This window comes from Salvelinus alpinus, chromosome 24 (assembly GCF_045679555.1).
Source record: "Salvelinus alpinus chromosome 24, SLU_Salpinus.1, whole genome shotgun sequence".
NCBI classification, from domain to species: domain Eukaryota; kingdom Metazoa; phylum Chordata; class Actinopteri; order Salmoniformes; family Salmonidae; genus Salvelinus; species Salvelinus alpinus.
In genome coordinates, this window is record NC_092109.1 from 12192014 (window position 1) to 12212585 (window position 20572).

At 43.8% G+C, this 20572-nt stretch overlaps 1 protein-coding gene across 1 annotated transcript in view; it reads right to left on the reverse strand.

Annotated features, from left to right (window-relative positions):
• The window catches only part of LOC139552164 (high affinity cAMP-specific and IBMX-insensitive 3',5'-cyclic phosphodiesterase 8B-like), an 81055-nt gene that overhangs the window by 19192 nt on the left and 41291 nt on the right, over window positions 1-20572 (reverse strand). Inside the window, exons 8-13 of the mRNA XM_071363609.1 lie at window positions 20084-20224; window positions 19843-19931; window positions 17168-17222; window positions 1994-2033; window positions 1655-1732; window positions 545-621 (exon numbers count right to left, since the gene is read on the reverse strand). Of these exons, the coding sequence (XP_071219710.1) occupies window positions 545-621; window positions 1655-1732; window positions 1994-2033; window positions 17168-17222; window positions 19843-19931; window positions 20084-20224 (480 nt within the window). The remainder of the gene's footprint in view (window positions 1-544; window positions 622-1654; window positions 1733-1993; window positions 2034-17167; window positions 17223-19842; window positions 19932-20083; window positions 20225-20572) is intronic.

Sequence of the window (20572 nt, forward strand, 5' to 3'; positions counted from 1 at the left end):
TTCGCCATGTGATGTGGTCTTTCTGTGGTTGAGAGGGCCTCTGATAGGTCTTCATCCTCGCGCTAGCTTCAGGGAGTGTCAGGTATGGTTCTAGGAACATCCTCTATTGGTTTGGAAGGAGCACAGAGTGGGAAAGGAGAGGAGAATGTGTCTGTGTGTGTGTGGGTTGATGGTTCTTCTATCCTTGTGGCGACCTAAAATCCCCCAAATTCCCCACAAGGATAGTAAAACAAGGACAATTCTCCCTCGTGGGGACATGTCCCTATGAGGACAAAGGTTATTTTCAGCTTAAGGGTTAGGTTTAGGGTTAGGTTTAGGGTTAAAATTACTGTTAAGGTAATGGTTTAGTGGTTAGGTTTAGAGTTTGGATTAGGGTTACGTGTTAAGTTTAGGATTAGGGTTAAACTTATGGTTATGTTAAGGGTAAGTAAGGGTTAGGGTTAGGGGCTAGGGAAAATAGGACTTTGAATGGAAATGAATTTTAGGTCCCCACGAGGATAATGTGTGTGTGTGTGTGAGTGTGTGGCGTCTGTGTGCACTGTACCTTGGTGATGGGGGCCTCTATGGTCATTGAGTGGATTCTGGCTACAGATGAGTACCTGCGGTTTTGCAGACTGGGTGCTGGAGACAACAAGACATAAGTTATCAGGACTACAGTACTATAACATACTCGTCTTCCAGTCAAACATTTCATTCTAGTTGATATTATATGAGCTTGTGAACTGAATCATGTATGACGGACGTAGCACATCAGACCACTGGGCCTGTGGTGGCAGGCTGCTCTGTACAATGATGTGTTATGTACAGTTGGGTCCAAAATTATTGGCACCCTTGATAAATACGAGCAAAAAAGACTGTATAAAATTAATTATATAAACAGTGAGCTATATTGTACACTCCCCAAAAATTGGGAAATTATATTATTTTATACAAATACAATTGCTCAGACAAAGAAATAATAATAAAAACAATTGAAAAAAAAATAGGTTCAAAATGATTGGCACTCCTGTTTTCAATAGTCTAGCACCCTCCTCTTGCGAGGATAATGACACTGAATCTTTTTCTGAAATGTTTTCTGAGATTAGAGAACACGTTGGGAGAGATCTTAGACCCTTGCACCATTCAGAATCTTTCCAGATCCTTGATATCCTTTGTCTGCTGTTATGGACTCCCCTCGTCAATTCAGACGAGAGAGAGAAAGAGAGAGTAAGAGAGAGAGAGAAGTTGGAGGACAAGAGAAGCACCACTTCAGCCCAGCGAATGAAAATAGCAGCAGCTGCGTCATAGTGAGGGGGATGCCATCAGAGGCCAACAGCTCAACTGCCTTCCATAATGTACTGTAATCTGACTCATTTTGTTCGCTCTCCTCATCCCCCTTTCTCTTTACCTCCTTCCTCTCTCTATCTTCCCCCTCTCTCTGTGTCCTTCTCCTTAGGTCCTGTGTGGCTTAGTTGGTGGCTCGCAACGCCCGGGTTGTGGGTTCAATTCGCAGGGGAGGGGGACCAGTAGAGAGCCTCTGCTAAATGACCCAAAAAATTTAAATTCTTGTCTCTATATTTGTCTTCCCCTATCTCCATTGAGATCCCCCACTCAGTGTTCTCTTACCATTTCTCACAGACGCACGCACAGTACCCTGGTGATCATACACACTCACCATCACTGCCACGTGAGCTGATTGACCTGGTATCAACCGACTCTTTCCTCCTGTCTCTGTGACGCAGGGAATGGCTCTCTGGGAAGAGAAAGAAATCAGGATGACGGACGATATGACCCAGATTAGGACTGAGACAATTTCTTAAAGATAGACAACGGCCTCACTTCTCGTCGCCTATGAGGGTTCAGTGTTCAACTTTGCAGTTGAGATAAGTTGTCTGAAATCCTTACGTGACGGAGGGGGGTTCAGGGATTTTGTCTCACAAAACAAGTCCCCGAAAGTTACATCCGTGGCTTTATGATGAATTAAAAGATTAAAGAGAGAGGGAGTGTAGCTTACCTGACTGGGAATGTTCGCCATCTTTGTTGATCTTATGGACCTGAGACAGACAATAACAGGAGAAATGCAGTTTGATATGGACCATATCACAGACAGAGAGAGAGGGCGAGAGAGAGAGAGAGAGAGAGAGACAGAGCATGAGTGCATTAGTAGATCTGGCTGGCGTTTTGTAAGAAAGAGTTCCTCCTGCAGTTTTATTGTGCAATCTTTCGACCCGCCGGTCTGTCAGGCTGCTGTGAGTTTTCCTCTCTTGCAGTGAGCGCATATAACATACTAATAAGACAGTCTCAACATGGACTCAACATTACCCAACTACTGCGCCCATAGATCTACACATTACTGCACACAGGAGGGTCAATCTATAGGCCTGACGCATGTAGGGTTCAGCTGGGTTCATGTTTGGGAAGGTGTCAGTCAATATAGGTCCTTACTGTTTCCACAGCCATTGATTTCTATTTGCCAGCTGGCACAGGATGAGAAGTGAGGTGAGGTGAGGTGAAGACGGGTGGGGGAGCTGATGGGCTGTAAGGAGGATGAGGGGAGAGGTGTAAGGGGAGATGAGGTGAGGAGGAGGAGGAAGGGTGAGGGTAGGTGGGGAGGGGTGACGTTTCTTTTTTTTGCTGAGTTTATGTGCAAGAAATGTAATTAAACGCTTGTCAAATGCAATAGAAAAAGGCACAACACAACACAAACAATTACGACTCGAAAATATTGTTTCCTTTTGTGAGCTCAAAGTCACTGGAAGGTCACATCAGAAAATATAATGAGGTCGGTCTATCTGATTTGGTCGGGCTCCACTGTTATCAACGGTTCCTTCGGCCCCAGTAGCAGGTTAAGTAAATTACAGGTTAGGATAACTAAACTACTAAGCAACAAGGAATTGTTTAAGAAGGAATTGTTTTAAGAAGGAATTGTTTTAAAAATGTCATATCAAGGATCATTTTGCTATTTGATTTTGATCTTTAAGACCCCTTGAAGTGTCATCAAAAACAAATATATATATATATACACTGCTCAAAAAAATAAAGGGAACACTTAAACAACACAATGTAACTCCAAGTCAATCACACTTCTGTGAAATCAAACTGTCCACTTAGGAAGCAACACTGATTGACAATACATTTCACATGCTGTTGTGCAAATGGAATAGACAAAAGGTGGAAATTATAGGCAATTAGCAAGACACCCCCAAAAAAGGAGTGATTCTGCAGGTGGTGACCACAGACCACTTCTCAGTTCCTATGCTTCCTGGCTGATGTTTTGGTCACTTTTGAATGCTGGCGGTGCTCTCACTCTAGTGGTAGCATGAGACGGAGTCTACAACCCACACAAGTGGCTCAGGTAGTGCAGTTCATCCAGGATGGCACATCAATGCGAGCTGTGGCAAAAAGGTTTGCTGTGTCTGTCAGCGTAGTGTCCAGAGCATGGAGGCGCTACCAGGAGACAGGCCAGTACATCAGGAGACGTGGTAGAGGCCGTAGGAGGGCAACAACCCAGCAGCAGGACCGCTACCTCCGCCTTTGTGCAAGGAGGTGCACTGCCAGCGCCCTGCAAAATGACCTCCAGCAGGCCACAAATGTGCATGTGTCTGCTCAAACGGTCAGAAACAGACTCCATGAGGGTGGTATGAGGGCCCGACGTCCACAGGTGGGGGTTGTGCTTACAGCCCAACACCGTGCAGGACGTTTGGCATTTGCCAGAGAACACCAAGATTGGCAAATTCGCCACTGGCGCCCTGTGCTCTTCACAGATGAAAGCAGGTTCACACTGAGCACATGAGCACATGTGACCGACGTGACAGAGTCTGGAGACGCCGTGGAGAACGTTCTGCTGCCTGCAACATCCTCCAGCATGACCGGTTTGGCGATGGGTCAGTCATGGTGTGGGGTGGCATTTCTTTGTGGGGCCGCACAGCCCTCCATGTGCTTGCCAGAGGTAGCCTGACTGCCATTAGGTACCGAGATGAGATCCTCAGACCCCTTGTGAGACCATATGCTGACACATGCACATTTGTGGCCTGCTGGAGGTCATTTTGCAGGGCGCTGGCAGTGCACCTCCTTGCACAAAGGCGGAGGTAGCGGTCCTGCTGCTGGGTTGTTGCCCTCCTACGGCCTCTACCACGTCTCCTGATGTACTGGCCTGTCTCCTGGTAGCGCCTCCATGCTCTGGACACTACGCTGACAGACACAGCAAACCTTTTTGCCACAGCTCACATTGATGTGCCATCCTGGATGAACTGCACTACCTGAGCCACTTGTGTGGGTTGTAGACTCCGTCTCATGCTACCACTAGAGTGAGAGCACCGCCAGCATTCAAAAGTGACCAAAACATCAGCCAGGAAGCATAGGAACTGAGAAGTGGTCTGTGGTCACCACCTGCAGAATCACTCCTTTTTTGGGGGTGTCTTGCTAATTGCCTATAATTTCCACCTTTTGTCTATTCCATTTGCACAACAGCATGTGAAATGTATTGTCAATCAGTGTTGCTTCCTAAGTGGACAGTTTGATTTCACAGAAGTGTGATTGACTTGGAGTTACATTGTGTTGTTTAAGTGTTCCCTTTATTTTTTTGAGCAGTGTATAAATATGATATATGATGAATAAATGTCTTTGGCCTTACTGCTATTAGCCCTTACAAATGCATTTAATAACAGCTGGGGGGAGGGGTGATCAAACCAAAACTATAGGCGACTTCTGGGATGTGATACTGTGAGTCATCTTAGTTTACCTCTACTGCTCCCCTTCAGAGAGATAGAGAGATGAGAGAGAGAAAGAGAGATGGAGAGGTAGTACAGAACAGAGAAAGTGAGAAGGAGTGAGATGGAGGGAGTGAGAGAAATAAAAAAGACAAATATAGAGAGCGACTGAAAGATAGATGGAGAGAAGGAGAAGGAGAGAGATGAAGGTGATGTTTGATGTAGAGCTCTGCTACCCGACCCGAGCCAGACTTGCCCCGACATTATACATCGGGTTAGAGCCTCTTTATTCATCAATAACAAGGGTACGGGCATGGCTCGGGAATCACTAAATTGATCACTAACATTTTGAGCCATTTGCTGGTTCTCTGCTGTACAGTACAGTCGTATCTGACTGTATCTGAAGATCATAACATGGTGTCAGAAGTGCTTCAACCACGTCAAATATGAAGACAGGAGAGATTATGTCACAGGAAACAATAATGTTCCTTGAGTTTTGTCGGAGTTTAGAGTGACGAAAAGTAGCTAACACTCACTGCTCTCTCATGTCTCGTCATTGAGCAGAGCAGCCCAAGCGGAGCCATTCCTGTGGATACTCAGACTCAGAGCGCCATGAGCAGGGTGCATGCAGAGCGAGCTGCCTGAGCGCAGGGATCAAGTGACAGACAGACAGCCAATGGAGTTAATGGATTTACGAACTGAGGGAGTTATTTCGGGTTCCGGACAGGGACGGGGTTTAAATTTGGCAGAAGCATTCGGGCCTGGGTAGGGCCTGAACGTCGGGGACATGGGTATGACGTAAAATTCATGCCCGTGCAGGGCTCCAGTGTTCTGTAAAGGGTCGCACACCGCACCGAATGTGGATCTCCTCTTTGTCTATCGTTCGTTCAGCACATTGTTGACGTCTGACTGCAGACATTTTCCTGTGATTCTAAATGTGAAATCAGTTTGCAAGTACACTCTTAGAAAAAAGGGTTGGCTGTCCTCATATGAACCATTTTGTTTCCAGGTAGAACCCTCTGTAGAAAGGTTCTACATTGAACCCAAAAGGGTTCCACCTGGGTTCTACATAGCACCTTTTTTTCTAAGAGGGAACTCTCGGCAGGCAGACGCTACTGGTGTGTTCGAGCCCTTAGGATTGAGATGACTAGTGACCTCTGATCCATTTAGTGCATCCTCACACGGACTCAGGATTAACTCTGGCCATGACACACAACGTTACTCAGGACTCAAACGGGACCTTACATAGGTAAAGTCAGTACTGCCACTGCCTATGGTACACATCAGCTCTATGTGGCAGCAGGTAGCCGGCAGGGTTCATTCTAATTCAATTCTATCTCCCTGTAAATTCCATTCAATTCAATTCAAATTCCAGGTCAGTCTTTGAATTTAGAGATAATTAAATCCCTCCCGTGTCCATGTTTGGTCAATTCCAATAATTAAATTCCCAATTCAATATCATCCCCAACAATTCCACAAATTCCAATTAGAATTCAATTCAATTCAGGCTTTCAGGCTGATCATGTAACTGTTCAGACAGCCTAGCTTTACTGGAAAAATACAAGTATCAATTATTTAGGACTGCAGTCAATGTTTGATATTAAGTGCATTAATTCCATTAACTGGGAAATGTAGACATATTGAACTCCAATTCAATTCCAAAGATGTTTTTACAATTTCAAATCCATCCCAATTCAAACAGTCCAAATAGTCTAATTCCAATTAAAATCCAATTCCATAACTTGAAGACTGGTGAAATTCGAATTGAATTGAACGTACATTCTTTACTTCATGAGTTAATTCAAGAATTGAATTGGAATTTCAAATTCAATTGGAATTGACCCCAACCATGGTAGCCAGCACTACTAACATGCAGACTGTCTGTTGGCTACAGTCAGTTCTGTTGGGCTGCTAGCGGCATTGGCTGTCAACACAGGTCTGATAGTTTGATATGGGCTTGTCTACAGTGGTGTGCTGGATCAGAGCCAGCAGTGGTCTGATACCTGCTTGCCAGCTGGGCAGTGAGACGCACTCTAATGTTCCTGCACTGGTCTTTCAAAAGACAGCAGTAGACTTTTTCTCTCTCTATCTACAACTTAGCTTGCTCTAGGTCTAATGCGATCTGCTCCTGTCATCAGGCACAACAGGATGTATCAGGGCACAAGACAACTGCTTCCAGTTCACTCTCAACAATCTCTCTCTTCTCTCTCCCTCCTTCTCTATCTCTCCGTCTCTCGTTTTCTCCAGCGCGCACCAAATAGGGGAAATAGGATTAAATACTGCTGATGACACAGGAGGTTGCCAGATTTAGCTGGCTTGCATCTTAATGGCCTCCTTGGGCTGTAATGCCCAAACATATATAAAGTAAAACACAGTACATTACACTGGCTGAGGCTGCATGGGGAAACATTCAGGAATATGGATGATGACTGTGAGTGTAGAGAGAGGAAGAGGGGGGAAAGAGAAAGATAGAGTGATGGGAGAGGGAGAGAGAGAGAGAGAGAGACAAAGAACGAGAAAGAGAGAGAGAGAATAACAACCATGGGATATGCGTCAACAGCAACCTTGGGAAAATCCTCTGCATTATCATTAACAGCAGACTCATACATTTCCTCAGTGAAAACAATGTACTGAGCAAATGTCAAATTGGCTTTTTACCAAATTATTGTACAACAGACTACGTATTCACCCTGCACACGCTAATTGACAAACAAACAAACAAACCAAAACAAAGGCAAAGTCTTCTCATGCTTGTTGATTTCAAAACAGCCTTTGACTCAATTTGGCATGAGGGTCTGCTATACAAATTGATGGAAAGTGGTGTTGGGGGAAAAACATACAACATTATAAAATCCATGTACACAAACAACAAGTGTGCAGTTAAAATAGGCAAAAAACACACACATTTCTTCCCACGGCCCATGGAGTGAGACAGGGAAGCAGCTTAAGCCCCACCCTCTTCAACATATATATCAACGAATTGGCAAGGGCACTAGAAAAGTCTGCAGCACCTGGCCTCACTCTACTAGAATCTGAAGTCAAATGTCTAGATGATCTGGTGCTTCTGTCACCAACCAAGGAGGGCCTACAGCAGCACCTAGATCTTCTGCACAGATTCTGCCAGATCTGGGCCCTGCCAGTTAATCTCAGTAAGACCAAACTAATGGTGTTCCAAAAAAGGTCCAGTCGCCAGCACCACAAATACAAATTCCAGACACCGTTCTAGACACCGTTTGTCACGCCCTGACCTTAGAGATCCTTTTTATGTCTCTATTTTGGTTTGGTCAGGGCGTGAGTTGGGGTGGGTATTCTATGTTCTATGATGTGTATTTCTTTGTGTTTGGCTGGGTGTGGTTCTCAATCAGAGGCAGCTGTCTATCATTGTCTCTGATTGAGAACCATACTTAGGTAGCCCTTTTTTCCACCTGTCTTTGTGGGAAGTTGACTTTGTTTAGGGCACTTTGCCTTTGAGCTTCACGGTTTGTTTTTGTAGTGTTTATTGTTTTGTTTGGCATAATTTTTGATTAAATAAAGAAAATGTACGCTAACCACGCTGCACCTCCTCTCCTTTCAACGGCCGTGACAGAACTTCCCACCACCAAAGGACCAAGCAGCGTGGTAGAGAGGACTCCTGGACATGGGAAGAGATCCTGGATGGTAAGGGACCCTGGAGGCAGGTTGGGGAGTATCGCCGTCCAAGGGAGGAACTGGAGGCAGCTAAGGCGGAGCGGCAGCATTATGAGGGAACACAGCTGGTAAGGAAGCCCGAGAGGCAGCCCCAAAAACTGTTTTGGGGGGAGCACACAGGGAGTGTGGCTGAGTCAGGTTGGAGACCTGTGCTAACCGTGGCGAGCATGTGACTGGTCAGGCCCCGTGCTATGGGGTGATGCGCACTGTGTCTCGGTTGAGCATTCACAGGCCGGTGTGCTCGGTGCCAGCGTCCCGCATTTGCCGGGTGGAAGTGGGCATCCAGCCAGAACGGGTTGTGCCAGCTCTGCGCTCGAGACCGCCAGTGCGCCTCCACTGCCCAGTGTATCTGGTGCCTCGGCCAAGGAAGAAGCCTCCTCTATGTCTCCTCAGCCTGGTGAGTCCTGTGCCTGCTCCCAGAGCCAGGCCTCCTGTGTGTCTCTTCACTCCAGAGACGGCCTCCAGCCCGGAGCCTCCAGAGACGGCCTCCAGCCCGGAGCCTCCAGAGACGGTCTCCAGCCCGGAGCCTCCAGCGACGTTCTCCAGTCCGGAGCCTCCAGCGACGGCCTCCAGTCCGGAGCCTCCAGCGAAAAGAGACTCTCTTTTCTACAACCACCTAAAAGGAAGTGATTCCCAAACCTTCCATAACAAAGCCATCACCTACAGAGAGATTAACCTGGAGAAGAGTCCCCTAAGCAAGCTGGTCCTGGGGCTCTGTTCACAAACACAAACAGACCCCACAGAGCCCCAGGACAGCAACACAATTAGACCCAACCAAATCATGAGAAAACAAAAAGACAATTACTTGACACATTGGAAAGAATGAACAAAACTAATTAACACAAACTAAAATGCTTTTTGGCCCTAAAAAGAGAGTACACCGTGGCAGAATACCTGACCACTGTGACTGACCCAAACTTAAGGAAAGCTTTGACTATGTACAGACTCAGTGAGCATAGCCTTGCTATTGAGAAAGGCCGCCGTAGGCAGACATGGCTCTCAAGAGAAGACAGGCTATGTGCACACTGCCCACAAATGAGGTGAAAACTGAGCTGCACTTCCTAACCTCCTGCCAAATGTATGACCATATTAGAGACACATATTACCCTAAAGATTACACAGATCCACACAGAAACAAAAAACAAACCCGATTTTGATAAACTCCCATATCTACTGGGTGAAATACCACAGTGTGACATCACAGCAGCAAGATTTGTGACCTGTTGCCACAAGAAAAGGTCAACCAGTGAAGAACAAACACCATTGTAAATACAACCCGTATTTATGTTGATTTTCCCTTTTGTACTTTAACCAGTTGCACATCTTTACAACACTGTATATATACATAATATGACATTTGTAATGTCTTTAATCTTTTGGAACTTCTGTGAGTGTAATGTTACCTGATAATTTTTATTGTTTATTTCACTTTTGTATATTATCTATTTCACTTGCGTTAGCAATGTTAACATATGCTTCCCATGCCAATAAAGCCCCTTGAATTGAATTGAGAGAGAGAGAGGGGGGGGGGGGGGGGGGCAGTGCATGTGATGAGAATGGAAGACAGAGAGAGCAGAGGGGGGACAGTTAAATAGAAATAGGTCAGACTCCTACATGGTGAAGGTCTACTTACAGACCCTGCTGTCTACTCAACAACTAGACTATAACATGCAAACTAGGGACACCGGCCAAGTGTCCCGCTGGGAAAGACCAGAAAGAGGAATAATTCTGTTTAGTGCTCAAAGCAACTCTGCCTGGCTACCCATCCATATCGCTCTGGCCAAACGCCACGCCCACTAACAATTCGTCAATAAATCTATCAGGTCTACGCAGAAACAGACTGCTCCTTTTTCTTTATTTTCCTGGATAGTCTCTCGTTGAAGTGTCCTGAGGTAAGGAATGTTTTTGGAAGTACAACACTGCTGTCTTGACAACAGTTGGCCGCAAGGATTCCAAATCAGAAAAGTACTGTAAGGGCAGTTGGGGCAACGCCATAAATCGCAATGAAGAGGAGATGGGTGTGCTACTTTCAGTTCTTTCCCAGAATGGACTTTTCCCTTAGTCAGCAGTGCTCAGCACATCACTTGATTTCTACTTCTATGTATCCTTTAACTATAGGGGAGAGTGGGGTAAGTTGAGCCAAAGGGGTGAATTGAGCCACACGTGTTTCTAGCAAACCATACACAAAATTCATATTTTGACCAAATATTTATAATTTCATGGAGTCTGTGAAGGTAGAAACCACATGGAGAAAGTTAGGTCCAAAAAAATGGATTTTCACAAAGTCAAATGAAATGGTTGTGTTATAGGTTTCATGATGGTTTCAAATATATATAGGTACAGTGGCTTGCGAAAGTATTCACCCACTTGGCATTTTTCCTATTTTGTTGCCTTACAACCTGGAATTAAAATATATTTTTTGGGGGTTTGCATCATTCGATTTCCACAACATGCCTACCACTTTGAAGATGCAAAATATTTTTTCTTGTGAAACAAACAAGAAATAAGTTTTAAAAAAACTGAAAACTTGAGCGTGCATAACTATTCACCCCCCAAAAGTCAATACTTTGTAGAGCCACCTTTTGCAGCAATTACAGCTGCAAGTCTCTTGGGATATGTCTCTATAAGCTTGGCACATCTGGCCACTAGGATTTTTGCCCTTTCATCTAGGCAAAACTGCTCCAGCTCCTTCAAGATGGATGGGTTTCGCTGGTGTACAGCAATCTTTAAGTCATACCACAGATTCTCAATTGGATTGAGGTCTGGGCTTTGACTAGGCCATTCCAAGACATTTAAATGTTTCCCCTTAAACCACCCGAGTGTCCTGCTGGAAGGTGAACCTCCGTCCCAGTCTCAAATCTCTGGAAGAAAAACAGGTTTCCCTCAAGAATTTCCCTGTATTTTGCGCCATCCATCATTCCTTCAATTCTGACCAATTTCCTAGTCCCTGCCGATGAAAAACATCCCCACAGCATGATGCTGCCACCACCATGCTTCACTGTGGGAATGGTGTTCTTGGAGTGATGAGAGGTGTTGGGTTTGCGCCAGACATAGCGTTTTCCTTGATGGCCAAAAGGTTCAATTTTAGTCTCATCTGACCAGAGTACCTTCCATATGTTTGGGGAGTCTCCCACATGGCTTTTGGTGAACAACAAACGTGTTTGCTTATTTTTTCTTCAAGCAATGGCTTTTTTCTGGCCACTCTTCCGTAAAGCCCAGCTCTGTGGAGTGTATGGCTTAAAGTGGTCCTATACCCCAATCTCCGCTTTGCAGCTCCTTCAGTGTTATCTTTTGTCTCTTTGTTGTCTCTCTGATTAATGCCCTCCTTGCTTGGTCTGTGAGTTTTGGTGGGCGGCCCTCTCTTGGCAGGTCTGTTGTGGTGCCATATTCGTTCCAATTTTTAATAATGGATATAATGGTGCTCCGTGGGATGTTCAAAGTTTCTGATATTTTTTTATAACCCAACCCTGATCTGTACTTCTCCACAACTTTGTCCCTGACCTGTTTGGAGAGCTCCTTGGTCTTCATGGTGCCGCTTGTTTGGTGGTTCCCCTTGCTTAGTTGTGCTGCAGACTCTGGGGCTTTTCAGAACAGGTGTATATATACTGAGATCATGTGACATATCATGTGACACTTAGATTGCACACAGGTGGACTTTATTTAACTAATTATGTGACTTCTGAAGGTCATTGGTTGCACCAGATATTATTTAGGGGCTTCATAGCAAAGGGGGTGAATACACATGCATGCACCACTTTTCCGGGTTTTTTTTCAATTTTTTTCCCCATTTCACTTCACCAATTTGGAGTATTTTGTGTATGTCCATTAAATGAAATCCAAATAAAAATCCATTTAAATTACAGGTTGTAACGCAACAAAATAGGAAACACGCCAAGGGGGATGAATACTTTTGCAAGGCACTGTATCAAAACCAAAGTAGATAGTACGGGCTAATTAAGTCAAAATGTTTGCCTTGGGGTAAGTTGAGCCAATTGTTGAGCAAATGTGAAATTGAGCAAATTGAAGTGTTTTCTTCCCAGGGGTAATGCAAGCCATTATCGCTGGGATATGAGGTAACAACAGGACCTGGCCTATGTTAAAAGCTTTTAAAAAAGTACAAAGTGTTTGTATGGTGTTAAGCCTGTGTTAAAGATGATTAAAATTATAAAAAAACAAAAAGCAAATGTGATGAATTGTGTTTGGGAATAAAGATAGACATTCAGTACAGAAATTTGTAGGCATCTTAACTTACCCTGTGCCGCGGCTAAATTTACCCCATTTTACCCCATTTTTTTGGACAAGCTATGTTTTCAAAACGGTAATATTAAGATGAATTCTGATTATTTCCAGCAATATACAACATCCTGAAATATATGTATACTGAACCAAAATATAAACGCAACATGTAAAGTGTTGGTCCCATGTTTCATGAGATGAAATAAAAAATCTCAGAAATGTTCCATGCGCACAAAAAGCTTATTCCTCTCAAATGTTGTTTTGTTTACATCCCTGTTAGTGAGCATTTCTAATTTGCCCCGATAATCCATCCACCTGACAGGTGTGGCATATCAAAAAGCTGATTAAACAGCATGATCATTACACAGATGCAAGTTGGGGACAATAAAAGGCCACTCTAAAATGTGCAGTTTTGACACACAACACAATGCCACAAACAGTGCATTCGGAAAGTATTCAGACCCCTTGGCTTTTTCCACATTTTGTTAGATTACAGCTTGATCATAAAATGGATTAAATAACATTTGAAATTTTAGCAAATTTATTACAAACAAAAAACATAAATTATTACCTTATTTACATAAGTATTCAGACCCTTTGCTATGAGACTCAAAATTGAGCTCAGTCGCATCCTGTTTCCATTGATCATCCTTGAGACATTTCTACAAGTTGATTGGAATCCGCTTGTGATAAATTCAACTGATTGGACATGATTTGGAAAGGCACACACCTGTCGGGGGAGAAGAGCCTTGATCAGGGAGGTGACCAAGAACCCAACGGTCACTCTGACAGAGCTCCAGAGTTCCTCTGTGGAGATGGGAGAACCTTCCAGAAGGACAAACATCTCTGCAGCACTCCACTAACCAGGCCTTTATAGTAGAGTGGCAGACGGAAGTCACTCCTCAGTAAAAGGCACTTGACAGCCCATTTGGAGTTTGCCAAATGGCACCTAAAGGACTCTCAGACCATGAAAAACAAGATTCTCTGGTCTGATGAAACGTAGATTGAAGTCATTGACCTGAATGCCAAGCGTCACGTGTAGAAGAAACCTGGCAGCATCCCTACGGTGATGCATGGTGGTGGCAACATCATGCTGTGGGAATGTTTTTCATCTGCAGGGACTGGGAGACTAGTCAGGATCGAGGGAGAGTGGTCCTTGAAGAAAACCTGCTCCAGAGCGCTCAGGACCTCAGACTGAAGCGAAGGTTCACCTTCCAACAGGACAACGACCCTAAGCACACAGCCAGGACAACACAGGAGTGGCTTCGGGACAAGTCTCTGAATGTGCTTGAGTGGCCCAGCCAGAGCCCGGGCTTGAACCCGATCAAACATCTCTGGAGAGACCTGAAAATAGCTGTGCAGCGACACTCCGCATCCAACCTGACAGAGCTTGAGAGGATCTGCAGAGAAAAATGGGAGAGACTCCCCAAATACAGATGTGCCAAGCTTTCAGCATCATACCCAAGAAGACTTGAGGCTATAATCGCTACCAAAGGTATTTCAACAAAGTACTGAGAAAAGGGTCTGAATACTTATGTAAATGTGATATCAGTTTTTTTATATACATTTGCAAAAATGTCTAAAATCAGTTTTTGCTTTGGCATTATGAGGTATTGTGTGTAGATTGATGATGTAATTTAAAAAAATCTATTTTAGAATAAGGCTGTAACGTAACAAAATGTGGAAAAAGTCAAGGGGTCTGAATACTTTCCGAATGCACTGTATGTCTCAAGTTTTGAGGGAGCATGCAATTAGCATGCTGACTGCAGGAATGTCCACTAGAGCTGTTGCCAGAGAATTGAATGTAAATTTCTCTACATCATTTTAGAGAATTTAGCATTACGTCCAACCTGCCTCAAAAACCGCAGACCACGTGTAACCACACCAGCCACATTTGACTTCTTCACCTGGAGGATCATCTGAGACTAGCCCCCCAGACAGCTAATGAAACTGTGGGTTTGCACAACTAAAGAATTCCTGCACAAACTGTCAGAAACCGTCTCAGGGTTGCTCATCTGCGTGCTCGTCATCCTCACCAAAGTCTTAACCTGACTGTAATTTGGCGTCGTAACCGACTTCAGTGGGCAAATGCTCACCTTCGATGGCCACTGGCACACTGGAGAAGTGTGCTCTTCATGGATTAATCCCGGTTTCAACTGTACCGGGCAGTATGGTGTCGTGTGGGCGAAAAGTTTGCTGATGTCAACGTTGTGAACAGAGTGTCCCATGGTGGTGTTGGGTTTATGGTAAGGGCAGGAATAATGAATGAACACAATTGCATTTTATCGATGGCATTTTGAATGCACAGATATACCGTGACGAGATCCTGAGGTCCATTGTCATGCCATTCATCCGCCGCCATCACCTCATGTTTCAGCATGGTAATGCATGGCCCCATGTCGCAAGGATCTGTACACATTTCCTGGAAGCTGAAAATGTCCCAGTTCTTTCATGGCCTGCATACTATTCAGACATGTCACTCATTGAGCATGTTTGGGATGCTCTGGATCGACGTGTGCGACAGGGTGTTCTAGTTCCGGCCAATATCCAGCAACTTCTCACAGCCATTGAAGAGGAGTGGGACGACATTCCACAGGCCACAATCAGCAGCCTGATCAACTCTATGAGAAGGATATGTGTTGCGTTGCATGAGGCAAATCCTGGTCACACCAGACACTGACTGGTTTTCTGATCCACGCCCCTATCTTTAAGGTATCTGTTACCAACAGATGCATATCTGTATTCCCAGTGATGTGAAAACCATAGATTAGGGCCTAATGAATTTATTTCAATTGACTGATTCCCTTATATGAACTGTAACTCAGGTAAATCTTTCAAATCGTTGCATGTTGTGTTTATATTTATTTTCAGTGTAGATATTTTTGTTAGAAAGAATACTATATTTCCCTTGACAGAGTGAAGATGAATGTAAAAAATTGCTAAACTTAACCCACTGTCCCCCATTGAGATGAAAAACAAATCTCTTTTAAATGTTATAATGCTAAACAAATAGGATGAGGAGATCTATCACATGTAGGACCAGAGAAAACCTAGTAATTCCCAAGGATAAGAGTCAGGAGAGAGAACAGAACAGCGCTCGGCTTTGGCACGCAGATGCAAACATCGGACTCACCGCCAGTCAGAGACAGCAGATGAAAGGCAGCGGCTAGCTAGCCTAGCGTAGCACAGGTCAGAGAGCAGCTAACTTGGCCTGAAGGTATTAATAGCTCTGGCGGTGACTGGCTGCTAGCCCTCTCAGGCCTTAGCAGGGGATGCTTATTGTAGCTTAGCGCTAGCTTAGCTTAGCATGAACACTAGCTCTTAGCCTACAACCCTACTGAGCACCACGTGCTCGTGAGCAAGCCAAAACAATACAGGCCACTATAGACTACAGATGCCATAAATGCCATAACAATGCTAGCATGCCAAAGCAACTTACAGTAGGTCCACAGACATTAGACAACTTCTCTTACTCACATGGTACTGTACATACACAGTAGAGTGGACTTGCAATGACTACCACATAGCATAGTGCTGTCTGTCAGACTGGTACAGAACACGTGAGGCCAACATATTCAAATTAAATTACATTTGTAACATACAAGTGTCGACTTTACCGTGAAATGCTTACTTACGAGCCCTTTCCCAACAATGCAGTTAAAAAGTAAGAAAATGAACAAATAGATCAAAAGAAACTAGTAACAATTAAATAACAATAACAAGAATACATATGGGTTATATACAAGGAGCACTGGTACTGAGTCAGTGCAGGAGGTACAAGGCAGTTGGGGTGATTGATTGAGGTAATATGTACATGTCGTTTCGATGATTGATGGAAGTACTATGCACATTTAGGTAGGGGGTGAAAAGCAGAAAGTCCGGGTAGCCATTTAATGAACTGTTCAGCAGTGTTATGGCTTTGGGATAGAAGCTGTTCAGGAGCCTTTTGGTCGCAGACTTGTTGCTACGGTACCGCTTGCCGTGCGTTAGCAGAGAGAACAGACTGTGACTTGGGTGGCTGGAGTCTTTGACAATATTTAGGTCTTTCCTCTGACACCGCCTGGTATAGAGGTCCTGGATGGCAGGGAGCCTTGCGGTCGGATGCAGAGCAGTTGCCATACACATTGTACTGCAATGAAAGGCATCATACAGTAGTAGAAAAATGGTCTTCACATGGCTATCATAGGGCTGTCCCTGATCCACTTGAGGTTGCATGTGTACCATATAGCTACAATGCTAGCATATAAGGGAAAAGCACAGGAAACACCACCTGCCTTCCATACAGCATAGAGCTGCCATTGATCCACAAGACACTGAGGCCATATGAGTTACATCACACTGAAGTTATGTGATACTTGACAGACAAAAAAAGGGGAGATCAATAAATGTTTTTTTCTTTTCTTGACGGGGTATATATTTCTCTTATGTACACATAGTTGAAGAATAGATAATGTAGCTATCTACCAATGATTAAGACCACCTTGACTGCTCTGGTTACATGAAACATAAAAATAACTTTCATGCCTGTTTATCTAACTACTAGCTGCATGGCTCACCTGTTTGTTGTTGTCACTGTGGGGCCTCTTGATGGACACAAAATGGCGGATCTTTCTGTAAAGAGATTGAAAGAAAAGCATATTATATTGGGAACCATATGTAACCAGTTACCAGTTAACAACCTGTCAACCACCAACCATTTAAACAACCAGTTAACAACCAGTTAAAAACCAGTTAACAACCAATTAACTGTAAGCGGTTCTCCTAGAAGGAAGACCAGTGGCGTGTATTCATGGATGACAAGGGAAGCCGGGCTTCCACAAATATTTGACCCCAAAAAATTAAAATAATATTTTGTCTTTCTGTGTTTTCATAATTTTCTGTCAATTCGCAAGTGGCTGAATCTCACCGGAGAAATCATCCGAGCGAGGGAAACAGCGCCCTTCTGTCTCAGTATGTGTAGCCCATGTATCTGATGCTGTCTGGAACAAAAGAGTATGACATGTTGCCGCCGTAGCATTTGATTGATTGATGCCAGCAAGCATTTGGCCTCCCTTGAAAAAACAATTATAAAATAATTAGCCAATCAGTGTGGAGCTCAACTGTGGGTTGTCCTGGCGCAGAAAAACACCCCCCAAGGGAGACCAGTTTGGATTTGGCTTCGCACCGATCAAATCACATCCTAAGCAAAATGTCATCATTCTTGTCTGCTTGTGTTGATGTCCTGCAGTAGTTAGCTTGCAAAACCGGCCCGTTCCTAAGCCATGGACGGAGATGTGGTTTGTACTTAATTTTCTTTATACGCCAAACGATTAAGACAGCGGTTCTGATCTTATCATAAATGAATATGTTGTGACACTTGCCTGAGACGATTGAAGTTCAATATGTAGCCTAGATGTAGCAAGTACCATCACGTTAACTAGCTAGCTAACTTAGCTGGTTCATTGCTGCCCATGAGAGGAAGTTATGCTCGCAAGCATTTCAGCTAAGTAGCCAATGAAAACCAAACTGAAAGCCATAGACCGTTTTGCCAACATGAAAGAGAAGAGGATGGCATTGGCATTCAACTAGTCTGCAAAAGCCTTTCATTTTTTCAATTGCGCGCAAACACACACACACAGACAGAAATCAGTACCATGGCCAGACACATGATATTTAGAAACTATATTTAGAAATTGATCGGACTAAATTGTTTTTGGTATCTTAAACTTTGTTTCCAGTGTATTAAACTAAGCACGTACAGTGCATTCAGAAAGTATTCAGACCCCTTGACTATTTCCACATTTTGTTACATTACAGCCTTATTATAAAATTGATTCAATTGAAAAAAGAATACTTATCAATCTACACACAAAACCCCATAATTTCGAAAACAGTGTTTTCGAAGTTTTGCAAGTGTATTAAAATAAAAAAACAGAAATACCTTATTTACATAAGAGGCGACTCCGGGATGCTGGCCTTCTAGGCAGAGTTCATCTGTCCAGTGTCTGTTCTTTTGCCCATCTTAATCTTTTCTTTTTATTGGCCAGTCTGAGATATGGCCTTTTCTTTGCAACTCTGCCTAGAAGGCCAGCATCCTGGAGTTGTCTCTTCACTGTTGACGTTGAGACTGGTGTTTTGCGGGTACTATTTAATGAAGCTGGCAGTTGAGGACGTGTGAGGCGTCTGTTTCTCAAACTAGACACTCTAATGTACTTGTCCTCTTGCTCAGTTGTGCACCGGGGCCTCCCACTCCTATTTATATTCTGGTTAGCGCCAGTTTGCGCAGCGTTGTATGAGATCTTCAGTTTCTTGGCAATTTCTCGCATGGAATAGCCTTCATTTCTCAGAACAAGAATAGACTGACGAGTTTCAGAAGAAAGTTCTTTGTTTCTGGCCATTTTGAGCCTGTAATCGAACCCACAAATGCTGATGCTCCAGATACTCAACTAGTCTAAAGAAGGCCAGTTTTATTGCTTCTTTAATCAGGACAACAGTTTCCAGCTGTGCTAACATAATTGCAAAATTGTTTTCTAATGATCAATTAGCCTTTTAAAATGATAAACTTGGATTAGCTAACACAACGTGCCATTGGAACACAAGAGTGATGGTTGCTGATAATGGGCTTCTGTACACCTATGTAGATATTCCATAAAAAATCAGCCGTTTCCAGCAACAAAAGTCATTTACAACAATAACAATGTCTACACTGTATTTCTGATCAATTTGATGTTATTTTAATGGACAAAAAATGTGTTTTCTTTCAAAAACAAGAACATTTCTAAGTGACCCCAAACTTTTGAACGGTAGTGTATATATTTTTTTATAGATTTGCAAACATTTCTAAAAACCTGTTTTTGCTTTGTCATTATGGGCTATTGTGTGTAGATTGAGGAGGGAAAATAACAATTTAATCCATTTTAGAATAAGTCTGTAATGTAACAAAATGTGCAATATTTGCTTTGTGGAAATCACCGGACAGATGTTGCTCTCCGGTTTGTGATGAAACAAACATATGTGTAGTTGAATTCATTCCACCACTGTGTGACTGTTTGTTGTCATGACCTTATTGTATATCACGGTGGAGTCTGAACGAATGGATTATACAGGAAACAACACAATTTGGCTTTTTGGCTTTTTTGTTGGCTTGGCTTCCCCAGTGATTTTACCCACGCACATCTACTGAGGAAGACAGCGGCTTGCCAGAGTAGATAAACGTGTTATTTAAGTGGAAGCGATGAAGGCAGTGACTTACCCTCCCTGGCCAATCACAGGCGTGATCTTGACGTGCTGCTGTATGCTGTCACCCGACTTCCTCCTGGCGTAGTAAATCCCCTGCCACTCCTAGACATAGAGAAAACTATAGTCAGACGACACCATAACACTCCTAGAGAATTACAATCGGACAACTGAATAGAAAACACAGGAGGAAAAAAATATAGATGGATGTTCTTCATTGAGGTCCCGAGGTTTTTCAGTGTCTAATGCGCTCTCACCTTTCCTTTCTTGATGCAGGTGTTGATGGTGTCTAGAAGATCTGCTCGGTTCTTGTCACTCTTGGGGAGTTCCGTCAGCTCTTTCCCTATCAACTCTCCCTTGTGGTAACCCATCATACACTCAAATGCCGGGTTCACATACTGGGGGAGGAGGGAGAGAGATGGATTGGTTTTTCCATTTGAACTTTATTTCACCATCATTTCACTGAATACCTAAACGACCCAGCAAGGTCAAGACCGACTGCGTTTTGTGTGTGCGTGTGTGTGCGCGCGCGCGTCACTGGCGTAGCGTAGTTTCTCAACCACCGCAATGTCGGAGTTTGGGCCCTCCCCTCCCTACATTTAATATTTTTAAACGCTTCAGCCACTCACAAAGCATATACTATCGATCGCTGTCCATGGTTCTGAAATTGTCTACGCGGCTGCCTATCGATATGCTATCAGATGATGTGGTTGTCATTTTCTCATGTTAAGCCCAACGTTTATGTT